Source organism: Vulpes lagopus, chromosome 10 (genome assembly GCF_018345385.1).
Source record: "Vulpes lagopus strain Blue_001 chromosome 10, ASM1834538v1, whole genome shotgun sequence".
NCBI classification, from domain to species: Eukaryota; Metazoa; Chordata; class Mammalia; order Carnivora; family Canidae; genus Vulpes; species Vulpes lagopus.
In genome coordinates, this window is record NC_054833.1 from 83,460,404 (window position 1) to 83,482,607 (window position 22,204).

Genomic DNA, 22,204 nt, shown 5'->3' on the forward strand with positions numbered 1-22,204 from the left:
CATCCTCCCCATGGTCTGGTATCAGGCCTCCCGTTCTGTGGTCTTAGTGGTACCAAGAAGGGGGTTAGGGTTGTCCAGGCCTCTGGGCAGAGAACACAGACCTCATCTGATATGGAGAACCTTCCACTGCAGAGACTCCCCTTCTTCGGGATCTTGAAAGTTTCATGAAAGTCCTGCTTGGAGGCTGGGTTTTCCCTCCCCACCTTGAAAAGTAACAGGCATGGAATTAACATGGGGAATAGCCTACAGTGTTTTCCAGAGTAGGGTGGTGGCCTACTCTAGACCTCTGAGTGGGGAAGCATTTCCTGAATCCTCAAAGGGAGGTGATGAGGGAGCCGGTTCTGTTTCACAGGTGTGAATGCTCCCAGATTCTGGGGCTGGCCTCAGCCTCGCTGGTGGCCGGCCACCCGGAACCCAGGACCTGGTTTCCTGACCTTTGCCAAGGCCACCCGGAACTGGCTCTGTCTGTTCTGGGGCAGCTGGGGCTGGTCTGAATGGGGCCAAGATGAAAAGGGGGACACCACCTGGTTAGGTCCAGAAGTGGCCACAGACTAATTCTTGAAAAACTCGAAGAAAGAATAATGAAAAACCCCATTCTCCAGATCCAGACCAACCAAATAGGCATATTTTGGACTTGAAATGGAGCTTGCAGATTCTGGGGAGGAAAGCAAGCACTTTGACAGAAGGTTATGGAACATTCTGGTTCTCCCAGACAGAGCTATTCTGCAGAAACCTGCACAAGGCGCGAGGGTCCTAGGTTGGATATGTGTACCTGTGACTTCTTTCCCTCTGTCTCTTCCTGTTTTTTTTTATTTTAAATTTTTTAAAATTTATTTATGATAGTCACACAGAGAGAGAGAGAGAGGCAGAGACACAGGCAGAGAGAGAAGCAGGCTCCATGCACCGGGAGCCCGACGTGGGATTCAATCCCGGGTCTCCAGGATTGCGCCCTGGGCCAAAGGCAGGCGCCAAAATGCTGCACCACCCAGGGATCCCCCTCTTCCTGGTTTTTGCAACATGCTTGCCTCCAGGGCTTCAGGAAGAAGAGGCGAGTGGATGCCACCAAATAATGGAAGCTGTGTCTAAAATACCTGCACAGTATCCCTCTGCAGGGAAAGCTCAAGGTTAATTTTATGCCTCGGGTAATAGAGGCAAGTGAGGAAAACAGCAGGACCAGAGTCTTCTGGTTCACCCTGAACTGATTGAGGCAAGTGATTCGAGGTCAACACTCTTTCCCATAGGCTGCCAGCACCTGGATCTTCTCAAAGATTCACAGGAGAGCAAGAGTGAGCAGAGCATGGCTGCTTGGACCAGCATAGAGATCGCTGCTGTGGAATGAGTCAGAAGCTCCAGAGCAGCAAAGGGCCTGCTGACCATGCTCGTTTTGCTGGCTTTTGGAGACTCTGAGCCTGTGTATTTTCCTACATTTATTGAGCATCTATTATATGCTAGAGGCTTTGACGTGAGGCACACTGGAGGAACAGGCAGACAAGACCCCAATTCCAGTGGGAATAATAACAATACTGGTGGACACTTGCAGCTCTTACTCTGTGTCAGGCCTTGCTCTGGGCACTTTCTGAAGGATTAACTCCTTCCTCTCCCAGCAAACATGTACAGAAGGACTACACACAGGCAAGAGGTCCCAAGGCCCTGAGCACAGGAGCACATACACACAGGTGGGTACATGCTGAGATCAGTGCTTCCATACCCAAAGGGGGTTGGGAGGATCCTCCAAAGGATGCACTTGCACTGAGAAAGTTGGGAACCAGCCTCATCCTTGGATCTTGGGCATTCAAGATTGGGCTGGAAATTCCCAGCAGCAAAGTGCTTTCTACCAGCACCTGCTCTGGCCAATGCCTATGGTCTTACAAGGAGGCTTAACCCACTCCAGGACACGTTTACCCATTTTTAGGTGTTTTCATGAGAATTCACTTTCTATTGTCAGCTGATACCAAGTCCAGAAGTGGACTTGAATAAATGAGACCAAACAATGATAAAGTTTTTTGAGGGAAACTGCATAAAACTTTATGTTGAAAAGAATTAAAAAAGAAAACGCTCAAGGCCTTGAATTTCTCAGCTCTTTGTGGGTGTTGGAGGGTGGATGTCACCCCTGTTACAGCGCAGCCATCTGCAGTGCCCTTCAAGGGGATGTGGACAGGTGTGACAGAGCCAGATCAGGCCAGACAGAAGTCCCTGTACCGGGGACCAGTGACCAGGCCCGAGGCCAGTGGAACAGCCTCATGGACCCCCTCCTCTTCTCTCCAGTCAGGCCATTCAGCTGGGCAGAGCTGCTCTGCCAGGTGATGGCTTAGGCTCTGGCTCTGCTCTGCCGCGAGTGCGAGGGGTTTGGAAGGAGCTGCCAGTAGCGGGTGAAGGCTACAGGAACGCCAGCCCCCTTGGCCGCGTCCCGCTCCTCACTTACCTGAACCAGGCCCCCGGGACCGTGGCCTCCCCCCTCCCCCCGCAAACAGCCCTGGGACCAGCTTCGCGGAGCCGGTTGGTCTGCAGGCGCCTGGCCGGGCAGCGGGAGGCGGCGTCAGGGTGGGTCTGGGGCCGGGGTCGCGTCCCTGGCTGCAGTGATGGTGATGCGGTGGGAAGTGCGGGACCCCGGGGGCGGGCCCGGCGGCAGGTGGGGGGGGGGGGACGGGCGGGGCGGCTTGGGGGGCGGCCCGGCTCGGGGCGGGGCGGGGCGGGCTCCGGGTTCCGCGCTCTGTCCGCCCTCGCGCCCGCGCCGCGCGCCCTCCCGCTCCCGCCCCGCCTGTGCCGCCGCCACGGCCGCGGGAGAAGCAACTTCTCGAGCGCCGGCGACCGGCCGGACCCCGGCGCCGCCCCCGGCCCAGCGCAGAGTGCCGAGGCCATGGACGCGCTGGCCTGGCCGCTGCCCCTGCTCCTCCTGCTCTGCGCGCAGCAGCCCCGCGGCACCAGGTAAGCTCCGGGGTCGCCCTCGGTGAGGAGCACCCTCGGTCTCCTACCCCGCCCCCACCTCGTATCTACCTCCGCCCCCGTCTCCAGCTCCCCCGTCGACTGGCGTCTTCACCCCCCTCCACTCGTGCCCACTGCTCCCCCGGGCCCCCCGCGGGCGCTCCTCCCAGGACTCACGGCTCCGCTGCCCTTGGGGCCGAGGCCGCCCGGCTGCTGTCCGCCGTCCCAGTGCTGAACTGGCGCCGCGGGGCTGGACCAACGCGTGGGAGCCGCTCTCGGTTCTCCCCCGCGCGCGGGCTCGCGGGGGTCCTCGGCCCCAGCGGCCCCTGGCCGGCCCCTGGCTGGCGTGTGCCCTTCCAGGCGCGGGCTGAGCGCTCAGCTGGGCACGAGCTGCAGGCAGGAAGAAAGGAGCGATCCCGTGGACACGGGGGAGGAGGCTGTTCCCTTCCCCATGAGAGCAGAGCTACCCAGACAAGCTTCCGCCGCAGCTAGCAGGGCTGGGGTGGACAAGAGAAGGCTGTGTGCGGTCGTCAGAAAGTTCGGGCCCAGGACACTGTGGAGTCTCCTTTCAGGGGCCGTTTCAAATGGAATCCACTGAACTCCAGAGTATGCAAGTGGGAAGGAGCCGACTGCCTCTGCTGGGGAGCGGGGAGGGAGAAGAGAGGATGAGGGGGTGGGGGACGAGGACAAGTCAGGATTTCTAACTGTTGGGGGAGGGGAGGAAGGACAAGGTTAAGAAGCAGGGTCCCCCCGGGGTTTGGCTTCCTCCCTTTTCCTGGCTTTTCTCTTTTCTGGGGACTTGGAAGGGGCTCCAGGTAGTCTGGCATCCCGTGCACGTATCCTGGCCACGTTCCGTGGGAGTTGTGAGGGGCCTTTCTGAAGATCATCTTGGTGCAAGGGCAGCAGAAAACCAGAGCAAGGACAGCCCCGACCCCCACCCCCAAGCATTCCAGATTTTGGGCAATCAGCCACTGTCAAAGACCTTAGGGACTGGGGAAGGTTGAACATCAGCCTGTGTTTGGGCTATAGGCACTCAGGCAGCACATAATGGGGAGGTGGAGGAAGATGTGGGCAAAATCTCCTTGTTGGTGGCATGGGGGAAGAACCAGGAAGCTCTGGGTCTGGCCATAGGGTGGCCATTGTGCCCAAGATCATGGGCAATGTTGATGCGACATTCTGTCCTTGGGAGGGCTTTGTTCTTTTATCAAGCTCCATCACCCTCTTCCCTCTTCCTACTTCAAGGTAACAGGAAGGGCAGAGCATCAAGGCGTGGCCATGGATGTATGTGCTAGAGGCCTAGGATGGGCTGTTGGCCCAGTACAGCCATGGAGCTGTGATTCTGAAGTCCAAGCTGCTCCAAACCTCAAAGTCTTAGCCCAAGTTTGACACCAAAACTCATTTGGTGGTAAAGCCTGTTCTACTCTTACATGAGGCTCATTCATTCTACTTTTGGGGCTTGCTTGTACTTTCCTGCTGGAGAATTCTCCAGACCACCCCCTGACCCTGCACCCCAAGTCCATATGTGCATTGTATTGCCTTTTTTTTTTTTTTAAGATTTTATTTATTCAGGATGCCTGGGTGGCTCAGTGGTCGATCCCGGGGTCCTGGAATGGAGTCCTGCATCGGGCTCCCTGCAGGAAGCCTGTTTCTCCCTCTGCCTATGTCTCTGCCTCTCTCTCTGTGTCTTTCATGAATAAATAAATAAAGTCTTTAAAAAAAGAGAGAGAAAAAAAGAGAGCAAGGCAGAGAGAGACAGACAGGGGGAAAGGCAGAGGGAGAGGGGGAGGCAAACTCCACTGATCAGGGAGCCCAACGTGGGACTTGATCCCAGGACCCTGAGATCATGATGTGAGCCACCCATGTGCCCCTATATTGCCTTTCTAAAAACTGAAACATTCTGAACTCTGACCCACATATGGTTTGGGGTTTCAGGTAATGAATGTGCCAGTCTGCCTGTGCAGGAAGGCAGGGAGACTGTGGCCATGGCCAAGAGGAGAGCCCCTGGGCTTTGTGGGCCTTGGTGGGTGACCTTCAGACAAGTGCAGTGCTGTCAGTCTGGGGCCTCCCTCCCACCAGCTTCTGTGTCCCTCCAGTCCAGAAGCCAGGGGGACAGTGCCCTCCCTTTCTTCCTGGAGTGGTATGAGAGGACAGGAGGTGCCTGCTCTCAGGTCAGATCCTGGGCTTCCTCATAGGGAAGTCTTGGTGGGAGAAGGAGGAAAGTGCTGTGCAGCATTTGTGGGTTGGCTCAAACCTGTGTCTTCCCTGAGCCTGACGATCCACCCATGCAGCAGGTGCCTGAGCTTGCCAGCTGCACACCCCCATGGGTGGCCCCTCTGGGTTGCTGGCACCTCCATCTCCCTGGAGAAGCAATGCCTGTATCTCCTGCCTTGTCAGCTCACCGTGCACCCGTTGCGGTGTTCCTCTTTGCCTTGGTAACTGAGGTGCCAATGCAGCTGGTGCTGCTCTGAAAGCAGAGCTGTGAGGGATTGTGGGCTTGTGTGCACGGTGGAAGGATCTTTGGAGAGAAGCTCCCACTGCTTTGCTCAGTTACACCCACCTTTCCTTCCTGTCCCCAGGGGTACAGACAAGCAACAGGAGTGGGCTTGTTTCTCAATGGGTCAGTAGAGGGAGGGAGGCCTAATGGTGCCCAGCACCTAGGAGCAAGCCGCCAGTGTTTTCACGGTGCCTGCTTTATCCCAGGAGTCTGGGTGTATGTCTCTGAGCTTCTCTGTCTACATCAAGGGAGCTCCCACCCGAGGCTATCATTGGGTTCCAAGGCCATCAGATGAAGCAGAACCTGTCTCCCAAGGTGCTGGTCAGAGTCCCTAGAAGCCAACACTGTGCTGAGTTCCCCTACATGGAATGTGGACCCTGTCAACCCCTATAGCTGCTGCCTGAGCTGTGGGAGGAAAGCGAGGCCCTCCACAACCCCACCTAGCATGTAGTTCTAGCTTCACAGATGGAAAAACGAGCAGCCCCTGTGCTAGGTGAGAAGTGACGTGGGGCTGGGGGCCTGTTCCCTTCACACCCCCTTTGGGATGATGAAGGCTAGGAAATGCACTGGCATCCTCCCACTTGAGGGCGGGTGCTGTGGCTGGAGGCTTATCCATACTCTTCCTTCAGGCCGCGAGTGGGCAGGGGTCCCAGCAGAGGAAAGGTATGCCTGCCTGTGGCTCCATCCAAGGCCAGGGAAGGACGGTGTCTCCTGGCAGGCGAGCCGCTGCAGCAAGATGGCAGCTGGGCCAGTCCAAAAATAAAATCTAATTGGAATCCCTTTGCATCTGATCTTCAGGGTGACCTCCATTTGTATTTTTAATTGTGTTTTCCTTGGGGCCAGGAGTTCATTCACTTCCTTCTTGCACTTTGTTACCAAATCATCTGCTCTACCCTCTCTGGACCAGGCCATTGCCTGGAGGGACCAAGGTGGTCCTTTGGGATCAGTGAGGGGCTAGTGAGTTTCCACAGCTAAGGAGCTCTTGGTTCAAAGTTGACATTCTTCAAAGCGCCGGTATATGAATCAGAGGAGGGGGCTGGGTGCCAAGCTGCTGGTGCTTCTCTGACCCAGTCAAGCCCTCCTGGAGTTCTAGAACCCACTTGAGAGTACGATGTTATTACAGAGCAACACAATAGCGCTGTTACTCAGTGCCCTCCTCACCTCCTGCCCGGCTGTGGGTGGGCCTTGCCCTTGGGCCAGGAGGCAGGGTGTGTTGCCTGCTGCTGCTGTAACAAGTGACCACACGCTAGGGAGCTTAAGACCAGAGACATTTATTCTTTCCCAGCTCTGGAGGCCAGAAACCCGAGATCAAGTGTGAGGGCAGGACTGACTCTTTCTGGAGGGTTCCGAGGGAGAATCCATTTTGTGATTTCTCTGCAGTTCCTGGTGCAGCCTGGGTCCTTGGCATCCCTTGGCTTGTAGCTACATTTATCTAAATCTCTGCTTCCATTGTGTGTCTGTATGACCTCCCTCTGTGTCTGCTTTCTCTTCTTATAAGGACACCACCCATTGGATTTAGGGCCACTCCAATCAAGCATGATATCTTAACTAATCATAGCTCAATTTCCAAATAAGGTCCTGTTCTGAGGTTCTGGGTGGACATGAGTGTTGGGCAACACGGTTCACCCTAGGACAGATAAACACAGGAGGGGTGGGTAGGTGGAGTGGCAGGGGGCCTTAGGCCGTCTGGTGTGTACAGGCCATAAGAGGCCACAGGTGGGACAGCCCTGCGGCCCAGCACAAGCTGTCAGTGGGACTAGCTTCAATCATTGGCATGGGCCCCAGCGCTCTGGGCTCAGGCTAAGCCTCAGAGGCACATGGCCACTCTGGGGCCAGGCCTGGGCCTGCCTGGAAAGGGACAGAGAGCAAGAGGTTGGCTATAGGGTCCTCATGGGCCCTTATCAGGTTTGGGGTCTCACCCATCCCCCTCCACCAGCCCGAAGCTTCCTGGTCACACAGCTCTTTTCTCAAGTCACCTCCTACATGACACTTTGCCCTCAGAGGCTGAGAGGCAGGCTGTGTGCCCTTGTCAGGATCCTCGAAGGCTATTCATCGAGAGTCCTCAGGGATGGGGGCTCTGGGACTGCCCACTGTCCTTGGGCCCATTATGGAGGGAGGTTGGGGACTCTGGCTGACCCAGCAGGCTCGCTTAAGGCCGGGTCGGCAGGAGGTAGCCAAGCAGAGAGGCTGGTGGGTGAGGTGGATGAGCCCTGGGCCCTGCTCCTCCCTGGAGTTCCCTGTGTCTGGCAGGAGTTCCTGGGACTGGCCTGGTCCAGCCTAGGGGGGCTCTCACAGTGGTCTTCCTGGCCACCCTGGCTTTGGTGCCTGGGAGGGGACCTAGGCTCCATAGGGATGCCTGTGCCCTGCCTGTGACCAACGGGCTCTGTGTTTTTAGAGCAATGAATGACATTGGAGACTATGTTGGCTCTAACCTGGAGATATCCTGGCTCCCCAACCTGGATGGCTTGATGGACGGCTATGCTCGCAACTTCCGGCCTGGCATTGGAGGTGAGGGCAGCCAAGGGGATTGGGGGTTTGGGGGGACTCCTGCACTCAGCTCTGGGCTGGCTCCTCCGAGGGGTGTAGCTATGGTTCCCAAGGGCCATGTCAGCCAAGGGCTAGCCACAGCTAGCTCCCCTCCAGGGAGACAGCCAGGAAGACGAATCTCCTCAGGATGTTGTTGCAGACTTTCACCAGCATGGTCCTCCCTGCAAAGCCCTGGCTAAGCCCTGTCCTGCCTACCTGGGCTTGTGCAGGGTGGAGAGCCTGGCCTCAGCATCTTCCTTACAGGGCCCCCTGTGAATGTAGCCCTGGCCATCGAGGTGGCCAGCATCGACCACATCTCGGAAGTGAACATGGTAGGTGCTGGCCAGGCTCTGCCCTACCCCTGGCCATTGGCCCCCAGGAGAGGAGCAGGGCTGATGGCCAGTGGCCCTGGCTGCCACCCTCTGCAGGAGTACACCATGACGGTGTTTCTGCACCAGAGCTGGCGGGACAGCAGGTTGGCCTACAACCACACCAACGAGACTCTGGGCCTGGACAGCCGCTTCGTGGACAAGCTCTGGCTCCCGGACACCTTCATTGTGAATGCCAAGTCTGCCTGGTTCCACGATGTGACCGTGGAGAACAAGCTTATCCGGCTGCAGCCTGACGGGGTGATCCTGTACAGCATCCGGTGAGCCTGGGACCCGCCCCCCCAAGCTGCCTGCTGGGAGCTGTGCACGTTGTCTGTAGCCTTAGGCAACCAGCTCCGCACAAAACACAGCAGCTGCAGAGGTGGCCGTGGGAAGCCCGCAGGTGCAGCGTTTTGGCCAACACGGTGCCTTTCTGTTTTTTATGTGGGGATGAAATTCATATAACATAAAATTCACCATTTCAACGTGAATGATTCAGTGGCATTTAGTACATTTGCAGTGTTGTGCAAACATCACATCTATCTGATTCCAGAACGTCTCATTCCCCAAAAGGGAGGCCCCATGCCCATGAGCACTCACTCCCCCGAACCCCACTTTCTGCCTATTCTGCACATTTCATGTCGAGTGAATCACACGCAATGTGCCCTTTGGTGTCTGCCTTTCTTCTGGAGCGCAGTGTTTCTGAGGGTTACCCCGTTGTGACGTTTATCAGGGTTTGGTGGCCTAGCACCCCTCACCCATTCATGAGCTCGGGGCTGCTTCCACATGTTGGCCATCGTGAGTTGTGCTGCTGTGAACATACATGTGTGTGAATTTGTTTGAACACGTGCTTTCTGACATATGCCTTTTAAAAACAGCATTAGCTGCCAACATTTTAAAAACCAGGAGATTTATGTAAGAATCTAAATTCTTCTGGAAAATCAGAATATTTGGCAACCCGGACCTTTTTGTACACTGCCCAGGCAGTGGGACTGCCCAGAGGTCAGGTGCTCAGGCTGGACCTGCCTTCTAAGCTCCCCATGTAGCACAGCGAAGAAAGTGAATGAAGCCAGTGGTGATTCCTGAAGAAAGACCCACAAATATCTGTACACGGACCACAGTTTTCAGCCCTCACCCAGAGGCCAGTGAAGCCCAAGAGGCTGCTTGGCTATGCTCGCTGGAGGTGGCCCCTCTGGGTGGGGGGCAAGACAACCAGAGGATTTCGGGCACTGGCCTCGCTCCTGGAGGCCTCACCAGCATGTTGTCTGGGCAGAATCACCTCCACGGTGGCCTGTGACATGGACCTGGCCAAATACCCTATGGACGAGCAGGAGTGTATGCTGCACCTGGAAAGCTGTGAGTGCCCTTCTGGGGCCGGGACAGGGTGGGGTTGCACTCGGGCCAGGCCGTGCAGGCGTCTCCAGTGACTTTGCTGTGAGAGGAGAGGGGACTCACAGCTGGCCCAGCTCAGGCACAGGAAGGCATCAGGGACGGGCCCTATGGCATCAGAGGCCTGGGCTGAGGAGAAGGAAGAGAGGTTGCTGGAAGGCCTGACCGGCCTGGCCCTCTTCCCAAGGGTCAGTGCCTTGCCCGGGATGGACAGGTGCGGAGCCCAGACAAGGTGTGTGTGTGTGTCACTGACCCAGTGTGACAGCCCCTGTGGCTCACCTACCCTTTGGCCAGCTCTTCTGGCCCCGGCCACCTGCCCAAGGTCTTCCCTTTGTGTCCTTGGCTGTGTCTTCATGTGCTGTCCCCCGTCTCCACCATGGGTGGGGTGCTCCTGCTGAGGGCTCCTGGGGGCTGGGGGACACCGGGCTCTACTGCCCACCTGGGGCTCTCCTGCAGATGGTTACTCCTCGGAGGACATCGTTTACTACTGGTCTGAGAACCAGGAGCAGATCCACGGCTTGAACAAGCTGCAGTTGGCTCAGTTCACCATCACCAGCTACCACTTTGCCACAGAGCTGATGAACTTCAAATCTGGTAACGTGGCTTCTTGTGGCTTCTCGTGGCCTCTCGTGGCCTCTTCCTGTAAACCTGGCTTGTGGTTTTTTGGCACTTTTAACTAAGTTGGTAGTTGGCTCCTCCATTACCCTGAGGATGTGGCTGGAAAACCACTGATGGCCATGGGCTGCGCCCAACTAAGGGACTCAGGACACCACAGTGTGGATGTGGCTCAGGCTCTCTCTGCTTTATTCTTCTGTCCTTTGCTGCTTCCTGGAGGCTAGCCGTGCCTGGGGCATGGGGTCTGGGGAGTATGAGGGGTGTGGGGGTCAGGGCCACACCTCCTGAGGCTGCCTTGTCTCCTGGCCTCTCCTGCCCCTTCCCAGCACCTACCACCTGGTCATTGGTGCCCACTAGCCTGGCTGGCTCTTTGCTGTACCTTGGCTGTGCATGGAGGAGGGCCAGGACAGGAGAGCTGGCCACACTGCTGGCTGAGTCCCCTGGGTCAGGGCAGCACTGGACCTGTCTCCCTCTGTCCTCTGGGTGACCCTGCAGGGAGCCAGCCTCTCCCCGACAAGACAGAGGAGCAGAGGAGCAGAGGAGCACCCTGACCCATTGGGCTTTGTGGGGAAGGTGGGGAAGAAAGGGTCTGAGGCTTACAGTGGCTCCCCAGTGCCCTGCCATGCCCTCCTCTCCGTTCGAGAGCCGCTGTGTGTGGGGGTGAGGGGTGTGGGGGTGTGGGGGGTGAGGTCCCAACCAGGAGCGTTTCCCCGCAGCGGGTCAGTTTCCTCGGCTCAGCCTGCACTTCCACCTCCGGAGGAACCGGGGCGTCTACATCATCCAGTCCTACATGCCCTCCATCCTCCTGGTCGCCATGTCTTGGGTCTCCTTCTGGATCAGTCAGGCAGCAGTGCCTGCCAGGGTATCTCTAGGTACAGGGCCCTGATCTTTCCTCAGAGGGAGCTGGTGGAAGGATTGGAGCCCAAAAATAGGACTCCAACCCTGCTTGCCACAAGCCCGGTCTTGCCTCCTTGTTCCCAGCTGTCCTGGGCCAGTGGCCAGACAGGCTGGGGCTTGTTAGAGGAGCTGACCTGCACCTGGGCTGGGGGCAGGGATACAGGGAGATGACAGGGTCCCCAGCAGTGTCACTGCCCATTCCCAGCAGGCATTACCACAGTGCTGACCATGACCACGCTGATGGTCAGTGCCCGCTCCTCCCTACCGCGGGCCTCAGCCATCAAGGCGCTGGATGTGTACTTCTGGATCTGCTATGTCTTTGTGTTTGCTGCGTTGGTGGAGTATGCCTTCGCCCACTTCAATGCTGACTACCGGAAGAAGCAAAAGGCCAAGGCCAAGGCCAAGGTCAAGGTCACAGAGCAGAGAGCAGAGGTGAGGCTGGGGCTCCTGGTTCTCTGGTGCTCAGAAACAAGGACGGCCTCCCCTACCACCTCCCACTGTCCCTCAGCCCCCACTCCCTCCGCCCCCAGCACAGAGGGGCAGTGTTGCTGGGGTCACTCTTCCTGGGACCGATTCAGGACCTACTGCTCTGGGGAGGTAACCTGCAGCCCCTGGCACAGGACAGCAGGCCTGGACTCTTTGGCCCTTCCTGCTGCTGGTCACAGTGATACCCACAGAGGGACTTAGCCGCTGACCCAGGTTGGGGGTTCTGGGGGAGGCAGCCAGCCCTTGACTCAGCCCTGTCCCCCCACCCCTACCCTCGCTATGCAGATGGATGTGAAGAATGCCATTGTGCTGTTCTCCTTGTCCGCTGCGGGAGTCACCCAGGAGCTGGCAGTGTCCCGTCGGCAGTGCCGCAGGCCTGGGAACCTCATGGGCTCCTATAGGTGTGTGGAGGTGGAGACAGGAGAAGCCAAGAAACAGCGGGGGGCCCGTGCAGGGGGCCAAGGAGGCCTCCGTACACTTTTCAAGCCCATCGACGCAGACACCATCGACATCTATGCCCGTGTGGTGTTCCCTGCGGCCTTTGTGGCAGTCAATGTCCTCTACTGGGCAGCCTACACCATGTGAGGGCAGAGGTGGGCCTCTGCCTGTCCTGGAGCCCATAGCCACCAGGTAATTTGCCCACTCTGGCTGTTTCAAAGGGGACATGACAATAGGCCACATAAAACGAGAGGAAAGCCTTGACCTCCCTGCATACCCCAGGCTCTGTCCCCACTGTCACCTGGAAGTCAGCCTGGGGCTCCCCCAACGCACCTCTCCTGCAGACCTCCAGCCCAGCTCCTCCTTGGCAGAGCCAGCTTGACCTGAGGCTGAGCTAGGCATGCTCAGGGCCCTTGGTGGACTTCACAATCCTGATTCTAGGCATTTGGTCTGTGGGTTTGGGACCAGGTCGTGGGAGGCTGGGAGTAGGTGGTGCTACTTTCTTGGTGAAATGGTAGAGAAGGGCGTCCATGGGCCTTTGGTCCCAGCATGAAATAAAACAAAGCCTTTGGCTGCTCGCTGTGCTCCCTGTGCCTGTGGCTGGGCTGGGGCCGTACCCTCGCTGACTAGAGACCATCTCCAGCTGTGGGCTCCCTGGGCTCTGGACGGAGGGGCTTGGAGCTAGATGTGCCCATGTCCTTGGGCATCGGTGGGAGGGGCAGAGGTACGGGGACCTAGAGAGGCTGGAGGAGTCACACCCCACCTTGGTCTCTTGGTCCCTTGGCCAGGATGCCACTACGCTGTCTCCTTAGACATGGTGATGGGTGAAGGGAGGCCATTGAGTCTCCATGAACACCACTCAGCCCTTTCTCCCCTGCTGCCACCATGGACGTAGGGTGACGAGGTTGCAGCAGGGTGACAGGGGTCATTGGTCACTGGAGATCTGACAGGCAGCAGGGGGTCCAGGTTTTCGGTGGCACCAAAGCAGAGCAAGTCATCACACTTAGGAGACGAAAGCCGGCAGTGAGAGGAGCAGTGGTCACAGCAGAGCCCTGAAAGCCTGTGGATGAGGCTAGCCATGGGTATGCCACACTGTGGTCAGAGTGGCAGCCAGGTGACTGCCCAGCTGGCCCCGTGGTGCCCTTCCTGATGGTCCCCACCTCAGGCCACCTCAAGGGGGAAAGGATGGTGACTTTATGTGAACCCTGGGGCCTGCCATCTGCCTCTGGCCATACAATCTATCCAGGGGTCTGCAGCTTTGGAGGACATGGGGACAGGATGCTAGAGGACACTTACTCCCAAAGGGCTATGCTGGCAGAGTGACTACTGAGGTCCAGGTGCCCCAGCAAAGGGGTGCAGGGTATTGCTCCCCAAAGACCTGGCCTTGTCAGGGGCAAAGGAGAACATCCGCCAATCTTCCCAAACCACAACCCAAGCTTAGCATTTCCAGCTCCCACTTCACTCTTCCTCCCTCTCTTCCTCCAGCTCCTCCCTCTCCCCCTCCAGCCCTACCTCCATCTCTAGCTCCAAGGCCCTTTGCCTCCTCAAGACCTCTCCTGGTACAAGGTTACCCCTTCGTTCCCTGCCCTAAAGGCCTGGGTTGCAGAGCTTGGCAGAGTCATCCAGGGTGTAGGATGGGCCAAGGAGCAAGACCTTCAGAATTCAATGTGAGCAGAAGCTCCACAAATGGAGTGGACCTGGGGGTGAGTGGAGAGCAGGTGGCTGATGAACAGCAGGGCTTGGATCTGGGTCAGCTGGAGATCCGGGCCACCTCAGGACAGACGGGGGTATTGGGGGCAGCCAAGCCCGGCCAAGTCCATAATGAGGACAGTGATGCCCAGGGCAATGGCCCCTGTATCCCTTGCCACCCGGTACCTTCTTGTGCAGAGTCACTGCTCCCTCCTCCTGGACCCTAGAGGACTCCCTGGGGTAGGGTGTTCCAGCCCCAGATGGTGCACAGAAGCTACCAGGCGGGGCTCAAGGCTGCCTGTCCTCCTCAACCCTGGAGGCAGCTAGGGTGCTGTCCCAAGCCTTATGTTGTATGGAGGAAGGCGGGGTGGGGTCAGCTGCACCCGTGGGCCTCAGGGGATGTGCAGGTTGGTTCAAGGTTCATGGAGCTGCTGAGCTGCCAGGACCACCCCCCTGCCCCCCTGCCGGCCCTATGCCTTCCTGTCCTCACCTTCCCTGTGGCTTGCAGGCTGCCCTCTCTCTGCGGCACATAACCCACAAGGAGCTATTTAAAGCCGGCCTTTGTGCCCGCCTCGGGCACCCACGCGTCGAGGCCCACCCGGGCAGGAGCCTTCGCCTGGTTCCGCACCCAGCAATCACTCGCTCCAGCCTGCAGGCTGCTATTTCTGCCCACATATTTACAGGGCCAGAAAAAAGGGACGGGAAGGGCTGGTGCTTTATAAACGCTGAGTTCTATTCCGGGGGTGATGAGATGGGCAGATTGAAGGCCGGGGCGGATCGAGGTTTGCAGCTGAGCAGGCCCAGCTCAGGAAGGGGGTGCCAGCAGTTCCCGTATTACAGGCATCTGGGCTGGCGGGAGGATGGGGAGGGGATGGTGGGGAGGGGAGGCTGCCTCCGGATGTGTCTCATTGCAGCAGGACAGTTTTGGGGGGCTGCTGGCTTCCTTGTGTGTTGTCTCTGGCAGACGCTGGAATGTGCATTGTCAATGCTGCCTCTGAAATGCTTCCCTGAGAGCTGGGACAGCTCCTCCCCAAGTCCGGAGGGTCCGGGGTGGTGACCCCATTTTGCTCTCCTGCCCACGGCAGGGGCACATCCCCAGCACCTGGGGGGCATCATATGGGTTCTCTCCAAAGCCAAGCCTGGGACGAGGGCTTTGGAGCAGGGCATTTATTCAGGAGGGATGACTTTCCTGGGGCTGCCATGGCAAAGGACCACAGACCAGGTGCTGGAAACAACAGAAAGCTGTTCTCTTGGTCTGGAGGCCAGAAGTCCAAGATCAAGGCGTGGGCAGGTTTGCCCTCTGGATGCTGTTGGGGGGCGGGGGTCTGTCCCAGCTCCTGCTGCTGCCAGGGATCCTCATGTCCCTTGGCTAGAGATGCAGCACCCAATCTCTGCCTGTGGACACGTGGCACCGTTCTGTGTATCCTCTTCTTACAAAGGTGGCTGTCATTGGATTTAAGGACTCATCTTTTTTTTTAAAGACTTTATTTATTTATTCATGAAAGATACACACACAGAGAGAGAGGCAGAGACATAGGCAGAGGGAGAAGCAGGCTCTATGCAGGGAGCCCGATGTGGGACTCGATCCCGGGTCTCCAGGATCACACCCTGGGCCGAAGGTGGCGCTAAACTGCTGAGCCACCCGGGCTGCCCTTAAAGGACTCATCTTAACCTTATTTCTAAATAAGGCCTGGGTAGGCATGAATTTGGGGGGACACTGGTTAACGCAGTATAGGGGGTGATGTGGAGGCAAGAATGCAGGAAGCAGAAAACGCTGGAAGGTGCTTTATGGCCTGGGGCACTCGGGTCCCAATCCTGCTGGGAAGCCCCTGCCCAACATTGGAATGCACCTCTGAGGTATTCTTGAGGAATGAGGAGCTGGGGCATTTATCACTCACTGCCACCCCAGGGCCACCCTGCCTGTAAGCAGAGGACAGCCTGGCGACACTGTGGAGAGTGCTAGAAGGGCTGCTCCTTGTGGCAGGTGCAGTGCAGGGGTCCTGGCAGTAGGCAGTCATCCCTGCAGTGCTCACGTCTGCTCAGAACATAGCTGGTGCTTCAAGGTGGTGGCTGTCACAGCGCCACCAACAAAGACAACCTCGATGAGCACAAGAAGACACAGTCGATCCCTATGGCTGCAGGTGCTCCTGAGGCATTAACTGAGAGGCATCCTTCTCCCTACCGCCCCTTATCTGTCCCTGACCAGCACCTCTGCTTGCTTTGGTAGCCGCTTGGCCCTCACTGGACGTGCGTTGCTGCCGTGGCCCACTCTGTGCCACTGATGTGGAAGCCCCCAGAGGTGAATCCTGCAAAACTGAAAACCAAGCATCCTGCTCAGATTTCTGGCCTCTGGAGGATTTGTACTCACCACTGTTCTTCAAGGACATTCTTGAGTGGGGCAAGTGGCACAACGGTCCATTGTCACCTCCATCCAACGTATCATGCTGGCATATCTATGAACCAGGATGGAGGTGGGTTCCCCTCTGTCACATGACTGTAGGGACCCCAGCCCCCCATGAGGCCACAGACTTGCACTGAAGGGAGGCTCTGATTCCATGGTATAGCTGACCTGGTCACCTAGGCCACTTTTTATATAACTTTTTGACTCTTGAGACTCACTTGATTCTAAGCCATGCAATGCATTTCTACTGTCTGCCAGACAGTGACTGTGCCCACTTATCAATGCCCGTGGTAGGCAGCTCTGGGTGTGTTACCGTGCCATGGCCTGTGGCCAGGTGCCATGGTCCTGGTTGGTGCCAGGGCCCAGTCTCATCTTGGGAGCTGCTTTTCATGGGGCACATGGTTCTCTGCTGTGGCCTTGCTCCAGAATCCAGGGGCCCTTCCATGACACTTCCTGACAGGGGCTTGCAGGGACCCACTACAGGCCTCTTGAGCTCCACTAGACTTCTAGCCAGGAGGAAAGACAGGAAAGCTTGCACCCAACCTGCCCCTGCTGTCCTTTCTCTTTATGCCTCATTCAAAATACAGGAAATGTGGCATTTGTAGCTTCCACCATTCAAAGAAGCCCACCAAGCACCATGTACTGTGCAATAAGTCCTTTATCTTTAAGGGAATGTTCCAGCATGAGCCAGACTGTCATACGCCTTGAAATCCCAAAATGTGGCAGAACCTGGAATTCTTGTAGGATTTCTCTGACTTCTGGCCAGCAGGTGTTTCCAGGACACACAGGTTACTTCCATTTTTTTTTCAGCAGGTCCAATGAGCAGAACATCCTCAGTAAATGAACCCATGAGACGTCCATCAGATGTGCAGGGAGTGAGGGCCCCGCGTACCATGTTGTAACAGCAAGGGAGAGCTCACCCAGCGCTAGGGCAGGCAGCGGTCTGGGCACACTCAGCTGTCCATAGGCAGAGTGGGTGTAACACAGTGACTGGAGAAATCTGCACACCTAGAAACAGAGGCTATCCTTGGCAGACACCCCTGCCGGCTCCAGGGCATTGGAGTTGCCGCCCTGTTCCGCTTACTGCCCTCCAACCGGTTTGTTCAGAGGCCGTGCCAGTGGCCTGAATGGGAATGTGAAGGGGGCACCACTCCCGAATTCTCTGTGTCTTTGAGGTTGGCGTTCGCATCTGTCCTTCAACCTGGAAGAAGTGTTTCCAAGTCACTGTCTCTGCTGGGGAATGAGGGCAGCTTCACACGGTGACTGGGCTTTCTCTACCACAGGGCACTCACCCCTCAGGATAGGGAAACATGAGAGGACTCTGGCAGCTGCCAAATAAATCCACCATGAAGCAGGTGGGAACCAGGGAATGATCATAGGATGTGTCCACAAGCCCACTGGATCGACTCTGAGGGGGACATGGGCCAGGACTCCATCCATCACTCGACATTCATAAGCCCTCGTACCACCTGGGGGCCAGTTTTGACATCTTGGGTCTCTTGGTACCACTGTCAACCCAGACCCTGTATCAAAAGTCCTTCAACAGGACGCCTGGGTGGCTCAGCGGTTGAGTGTCTGCCTTTTGCTCAGGGTGTGATCCCGCGGTTCTGGGATTGAGTCCCGTATCAGGCTCTCTGCATGAAGCCTGCTTCTCCCTCTGCCTCTGAGAGTCTCTGCCCCTCTCGCTGTCTCTCATGAATGAATAAAACCTTTAAAAAAAAGTCCTTCAGGGGATCCCTGGGTGGCGCAGCGGTTTGGCGCCTGCCTTTGGCCCAGGGCGCGATCCTGGAGACCCGGGATCGAGTCCCACGTCGGGCTCCCGGTGCATGGAGCCTGCTTCTCCCTCTGCCTGTGTCTCTGCCTCTCTTCCTCTCTCTGTGACTATCATAAATAAATAAAAATTAAAAAAAAAGTCCTTCAAAATTATGGGTATCCTTTGTCCAGAGTAGAGTTACTCCAGGAGAATGTGTGTCACATATGCGTGTGGGGTAGTGTGGAGCCCTTCAGTGAGGTGCTGGAGCCTCTCTAAGCAACAGGGGTGTGGACTGGAATGCTGGCCCCTCCAGGAAGGAGTGTTGACATCAGCCTTGGACATCCCAGTGCTTGATTATCCTTGTTCATGCAAGTCAGGCGATGCCCTAGTTAGTTGCTCATCCATCCACCCGGGGCTGCCAGGGTCTCTGAGCCAGCGCCACAGATTCCCACAGGCACCTGGCTTCCCTCCAGAGTCTCTTCCCATCACCATCACGGCCCCACCTTGACCCTGATCACGCGCAGCCACACCCCTCCTGCTGCAGCTCTCATGGTGGCATTCTACCTGTTACACTGGCCATTTGGATCAGCCCTGGTTGAGCTTCTTGGCAATGCTGGTACCCTTTCCTGTTACGTTAGTGGAAGGCATGTCTTCCAAGCCCCCTTGGGGACCCAGTAAGCTGCTGGTTCCCATGAACACATCCCAATAGCCCCCCTCCTGGCCTTGGGCCCATTCCTCACACTCTTCCAAAGATACTCTGGTGTTTCTGCCTCATGTGTATCGGCCACCATCACAGCCCAGCTTCTGAGAGCCACCCCAAGTGTATTAGGGCTGGCTCCATCTGCGGAGATGTTAATGCTTAGTTGTAGGTGACTGCCCCTGTATCAGTACACTCTCCCCTGCTCAGCCTCAGATTCCACACACCCCCATCCAACAGTCTCCAGAGCTGCTCCCATGCTTGACCTCAGGTTCCTGCCAGTACCTAGTCAGGAGCTGCCTAGCCAGGAGCTGCAATCCCTCTGGGAGGAAGCTACTCCCTCCCATGAGGTACTCAACATCCCTGCTCAGACCAAGCCTGGTCCCAGCTACTGGTCTGGATGCAAGGAGGGAAGGCAGGGGCAGATTCTGGAGACAACAAGTATAATAGGTTGAAAGATGTGTTAAGTCCTCATCCCGGCACCTGTGAATGTGATGTTCTTTGGAAGTAGGGTCTCTGAAGATGTAATGAAGATGTAGGTTAGGATGAGGTCATGCTGGAAGGGGGTGGGTCCTAAATCCACCCACTGGTATCCTTATATGGGAGGACACACGGAGGGACACAGAAAAGAAGTTTGTGTGAAGACAGAGGCAGAGATTGGACTTACATGTCTATCAGCCAGGGAGCATCAAGGGTTGTCAGCAGCACCAGAAGTGGGGGAGAGGCCAGGAACAGATGGCCACTGGGGCCTCCAGAAGGACCCAGCCTGCTGGCACCTTGATCTCAGACTTGAGCCTCCAGCCTGGGACACAGTAAAATTCTGTGGCTTTTAGTCCCACAGTCTGTGGTCATTCTTACAGCAGCCACCATGAACTCACACCACAAGTATCATTTTGCAGAAGCTACAAATACCACATTTGGTAATTTTGAGTGGGGCATACAGGGCAAAAGACAGCAGGACCAGCTGGGCGCAAGCTTTCCTGTGTCTTCTTGTCTTTCCTTCTGGCTGGAAGTCCAGTGGAGCTTAAGAGGCCTGTGGTGGGTCTCTGCAAGCTCCCATCGGAAAGAGTCAAGGAAGGCCCCCTGGGATGGTGAGCAAATTCACCTGGGAGTTGTCCTCCCATTTCACGTACCATTTGTTTCAGGAGAGGAAGCTTCTTTTGTCTGGAGTTGCAGAAAATACCTCACAATGACCCCAAACTAGGCCCCAGGCTGGACACCTTCCCCTCAGGAACCCGTCAAGGCCACCCACCATTCTTCCCTGGGATTTCTCACCCTTATGACTATACCTGCGGCCTAATTTTCAGCACCACCTGCCCTCTGGCTGGAGGCAGCAAGGCTTCCTTAAATGCTGGGGAGAACTTCTTGGCTTTCACAGCATGCCATACTTGGTTCTGCAGCCCACCACAGCGAGGGCTCTGCAGGCTGGTCACCATCCCACGTCCCACTGGCAGGCATCATACTCTGTCATCATATAGTGGGTGACCTAACCCTACATACATACATACTCTGTCATCATACTAGTGGGTGACCTAACCCCACACTTGCACCCGGTACCTGAAGGCAGAGTTGGCCATGACTTCAGTTCCCAGTATCACCTGAGAAGGGTCCAGGAGGGAGCAGTGAGCCAGTGCAGAGAGATGGCAAGGAGGGAAAAGCCGTGGGGTCTGTGTTCCTGAGCTGGCTGGGTACTGGGGGCAGCTCACATGGATAGGGGTGTTGTCTGCACCTCCCGGAGACCCCCTGAGGAGCCACGTAGAACCACCTTCTAAGGATGGATTGCCATACTCCAGGGCTTGACTGTTGCCCGCAGGGGCATTAACTTCCCACCCTTTCAGGCTGCCCTCGGCTGAGCAGGTCAGACACGGTCCTGGGGCAGGCCAGCGATGGGACAAGACAGGACACTGCCCATGTGCTGGAGGACCACCTACCCCGCTGCTCTGAAATCAGAGGTGAGCCCAGGGATGTGGCACAGGGCACCAACAGCATCTCTGGCCAAGAAGTCAGGGATTTTCAGTAGAAGAGATGCAGCTGTCTGGGCAGGGTGACAGAAGAGCTTATCCCTTTCTTGGGCCTTCCTGGGTGGGACTTCCTCTTGAGAAGTCCTGTGATGCTCCTGCTGGCAGCGCAGGCTCTGGAGCCAGACCATCTGGCATGCTAGCACTTCTGTCTACCTAACCTCGGGCAAGGAACTCACCATCCCAGGACCTCAACGTCCTCTTCTGTAGAATGGGGTCATGATGGTTCACAGTTATGAGAACTGACTGGTCACATAGGTAATAAAAAACACTTAGAGCAGAGCCTATAGTTCACGCCACTCAGTAAATGCTATTATTTTTTATGGGTCAGCTCAAGGCCCCCACCTGCCTGGTTTGGGGGTGATAAGCCTTGTTGAAGAAGAAGTGAAAAAAGAAGGCTACTGTCAGTATTTGGGTTTAGATATTCAAGATAGGATTTGCAGCAAGAGTGTAACCTGGCAGTCCGGCTGTGCCTTGGACATTTCCTAAACCCTTTCAGCTGCCATTGGGCTCAGGAGGGCGGTTCTAGGAGACTCAGGCTTACTCCTCAAGGTGGCAGAGCACAGGCCTCAGGCCTGCTGTCCCAGGGGAGCAGCAGTGAGCCTGAGGAATGGGGAAGGCCAGGGGGCTGCAGGGAGAAGGCATTCAGAGTATGGAGGAGGCAGGGAAGGGCCACAGGCTCACGGGAGCTGACTGCTTGTCCAACCCCAGGGCCAGTGACTTGACACCATGGGATTTGGGAAACACTGTAACTGGGGCTTTGACTTTTCAGACAGCTGGTTTCCCAGGATGGCATGTGATGTGTGCTGTGCATGGAGGAGAGACATGCATCAGGGAACACTTGCTCCCATTCTTGGCTCAGTTCAGGGGGAAGTGTGCTGCGGACAGACAACAAGGACAGGACAGGCAGGTTGTGGTGGCCTGCTCTCCTGAACCTCTGGGGTGCCTGCTCTGGGTCCACTGAGGCTGGAGCTCCACCTGAAAAGGCAGAGGCTTGGAAGAGCCAGCAAGGACCATAGAGAGGCCGCCCCTCCTGGGGGGTTGCTGGGATTTGCTGGGTCCAGAAGCAGCACCCCAAGTTCCTGCTGGGAGACAGTTTCCTGTCTCTGTTTCTGCACATCCCTGGGACGTGGGTATCACAGGTCCATTTTCTGAATGAGGCAAGATGCCAACTGCCTCTTGCTCTGGACCATGTCTTCAAGGAGGTTTGTTGAATGAACAGTTTAGAATTATCTCCCCCTGAGAAAGGGCGGGTTTTTTTTCCTGCCCAGATATTGTGATATACCTGGGTTCCCTGAGCTCGGGGTTCACTTCCTGTCACAGAACCCACTGCACACAGAGTATTCTCCTGTGGGGCTCAGGGGCAAGCAGATTGAGGCAAATTCACTGTTCCCACCACTCTCTGTACTGAGAGCAATCAGGTTGTCTCTGAACCTGGACTCTCATGTCTTCTGATGTCTCTTCGCAATGGCCTCATGATCCCAGAAAGTGCCTCAGCTGTGGGTGCAGAT

The 22,204-nt window shown here is 56.7% G+C and overlaps 1 protein-coding gene across 4 annotated transcripts; it reads left to right on the top strand.

The window, feature by feature from the left end:
* Positions 1-2,814: 2,814 nt before the first annotated feature.
* On the top strand, positions 2,815-12,713 carry GABRD (gamma-aminobutyric acid type A receptor subunit delta). 4 transcript variants are annotated; one of them, XM_041771898.1, is made up of 9 exons: positions 2,815-2,925; positions 7,812-7,924; positions 8,207-8,274; positions 8,371-8,591; positions 9,584-9,666; positions 10,156-10,293; positions 11,031-11,186; positions 11,417-11,643; positions 11,983-12,713. In XM_041771898.1, exons 1-9 carry the CDS (start codon positions 2,858-2,860, stop codon positions 12,280-12,282), a joined length of 1,374 nt encoding a protein of 457 aa, XP_041627832.1. In that variant the 5' UTR covers positions 2,815-2,857; the 3' UTR covers positions 12,283-12,713. The 4 variants fall into 4 exon arrangements, with proteins under 4 accessions (XP_041627832.1, XP_041627833.1, XP_041627834.1 ...); XM_041771899.1 differs by having other exon boundaries at positions 11,420-11,643; XM_041771900.1 differs by having other exon boundaries at positions 8,401-8,591.
* Positions 12,714-22,204: the final 9,491 nt, after the last annotated feature.

Excerpts from the sequence above, each read along its gene's own strand:
- GABRD (XM_041771898.1), top strand. The coding sequence starts at position 2,858 with ATGGACGCGCTGGCCTGGCCGCTGCCCCTGCTCCTCCTGCTCTGCGCG. Across the intron at positions 7,925-8,206 it reads CTTCCGGCCTGGCATTGGAG|GGCCCCCTGTGAATGTAGCC; the intron begins GTGAGGGCAGCC and ends TCTTCCTTACAG. Across the intron at positions 11,187-11,416 it reads GCCTGCCAGGGTATCTCTAG|CAGGCATTACCACAGTGCTG; the intron begins GTACAGGGCCCT and ends GCCCATTCCCAG.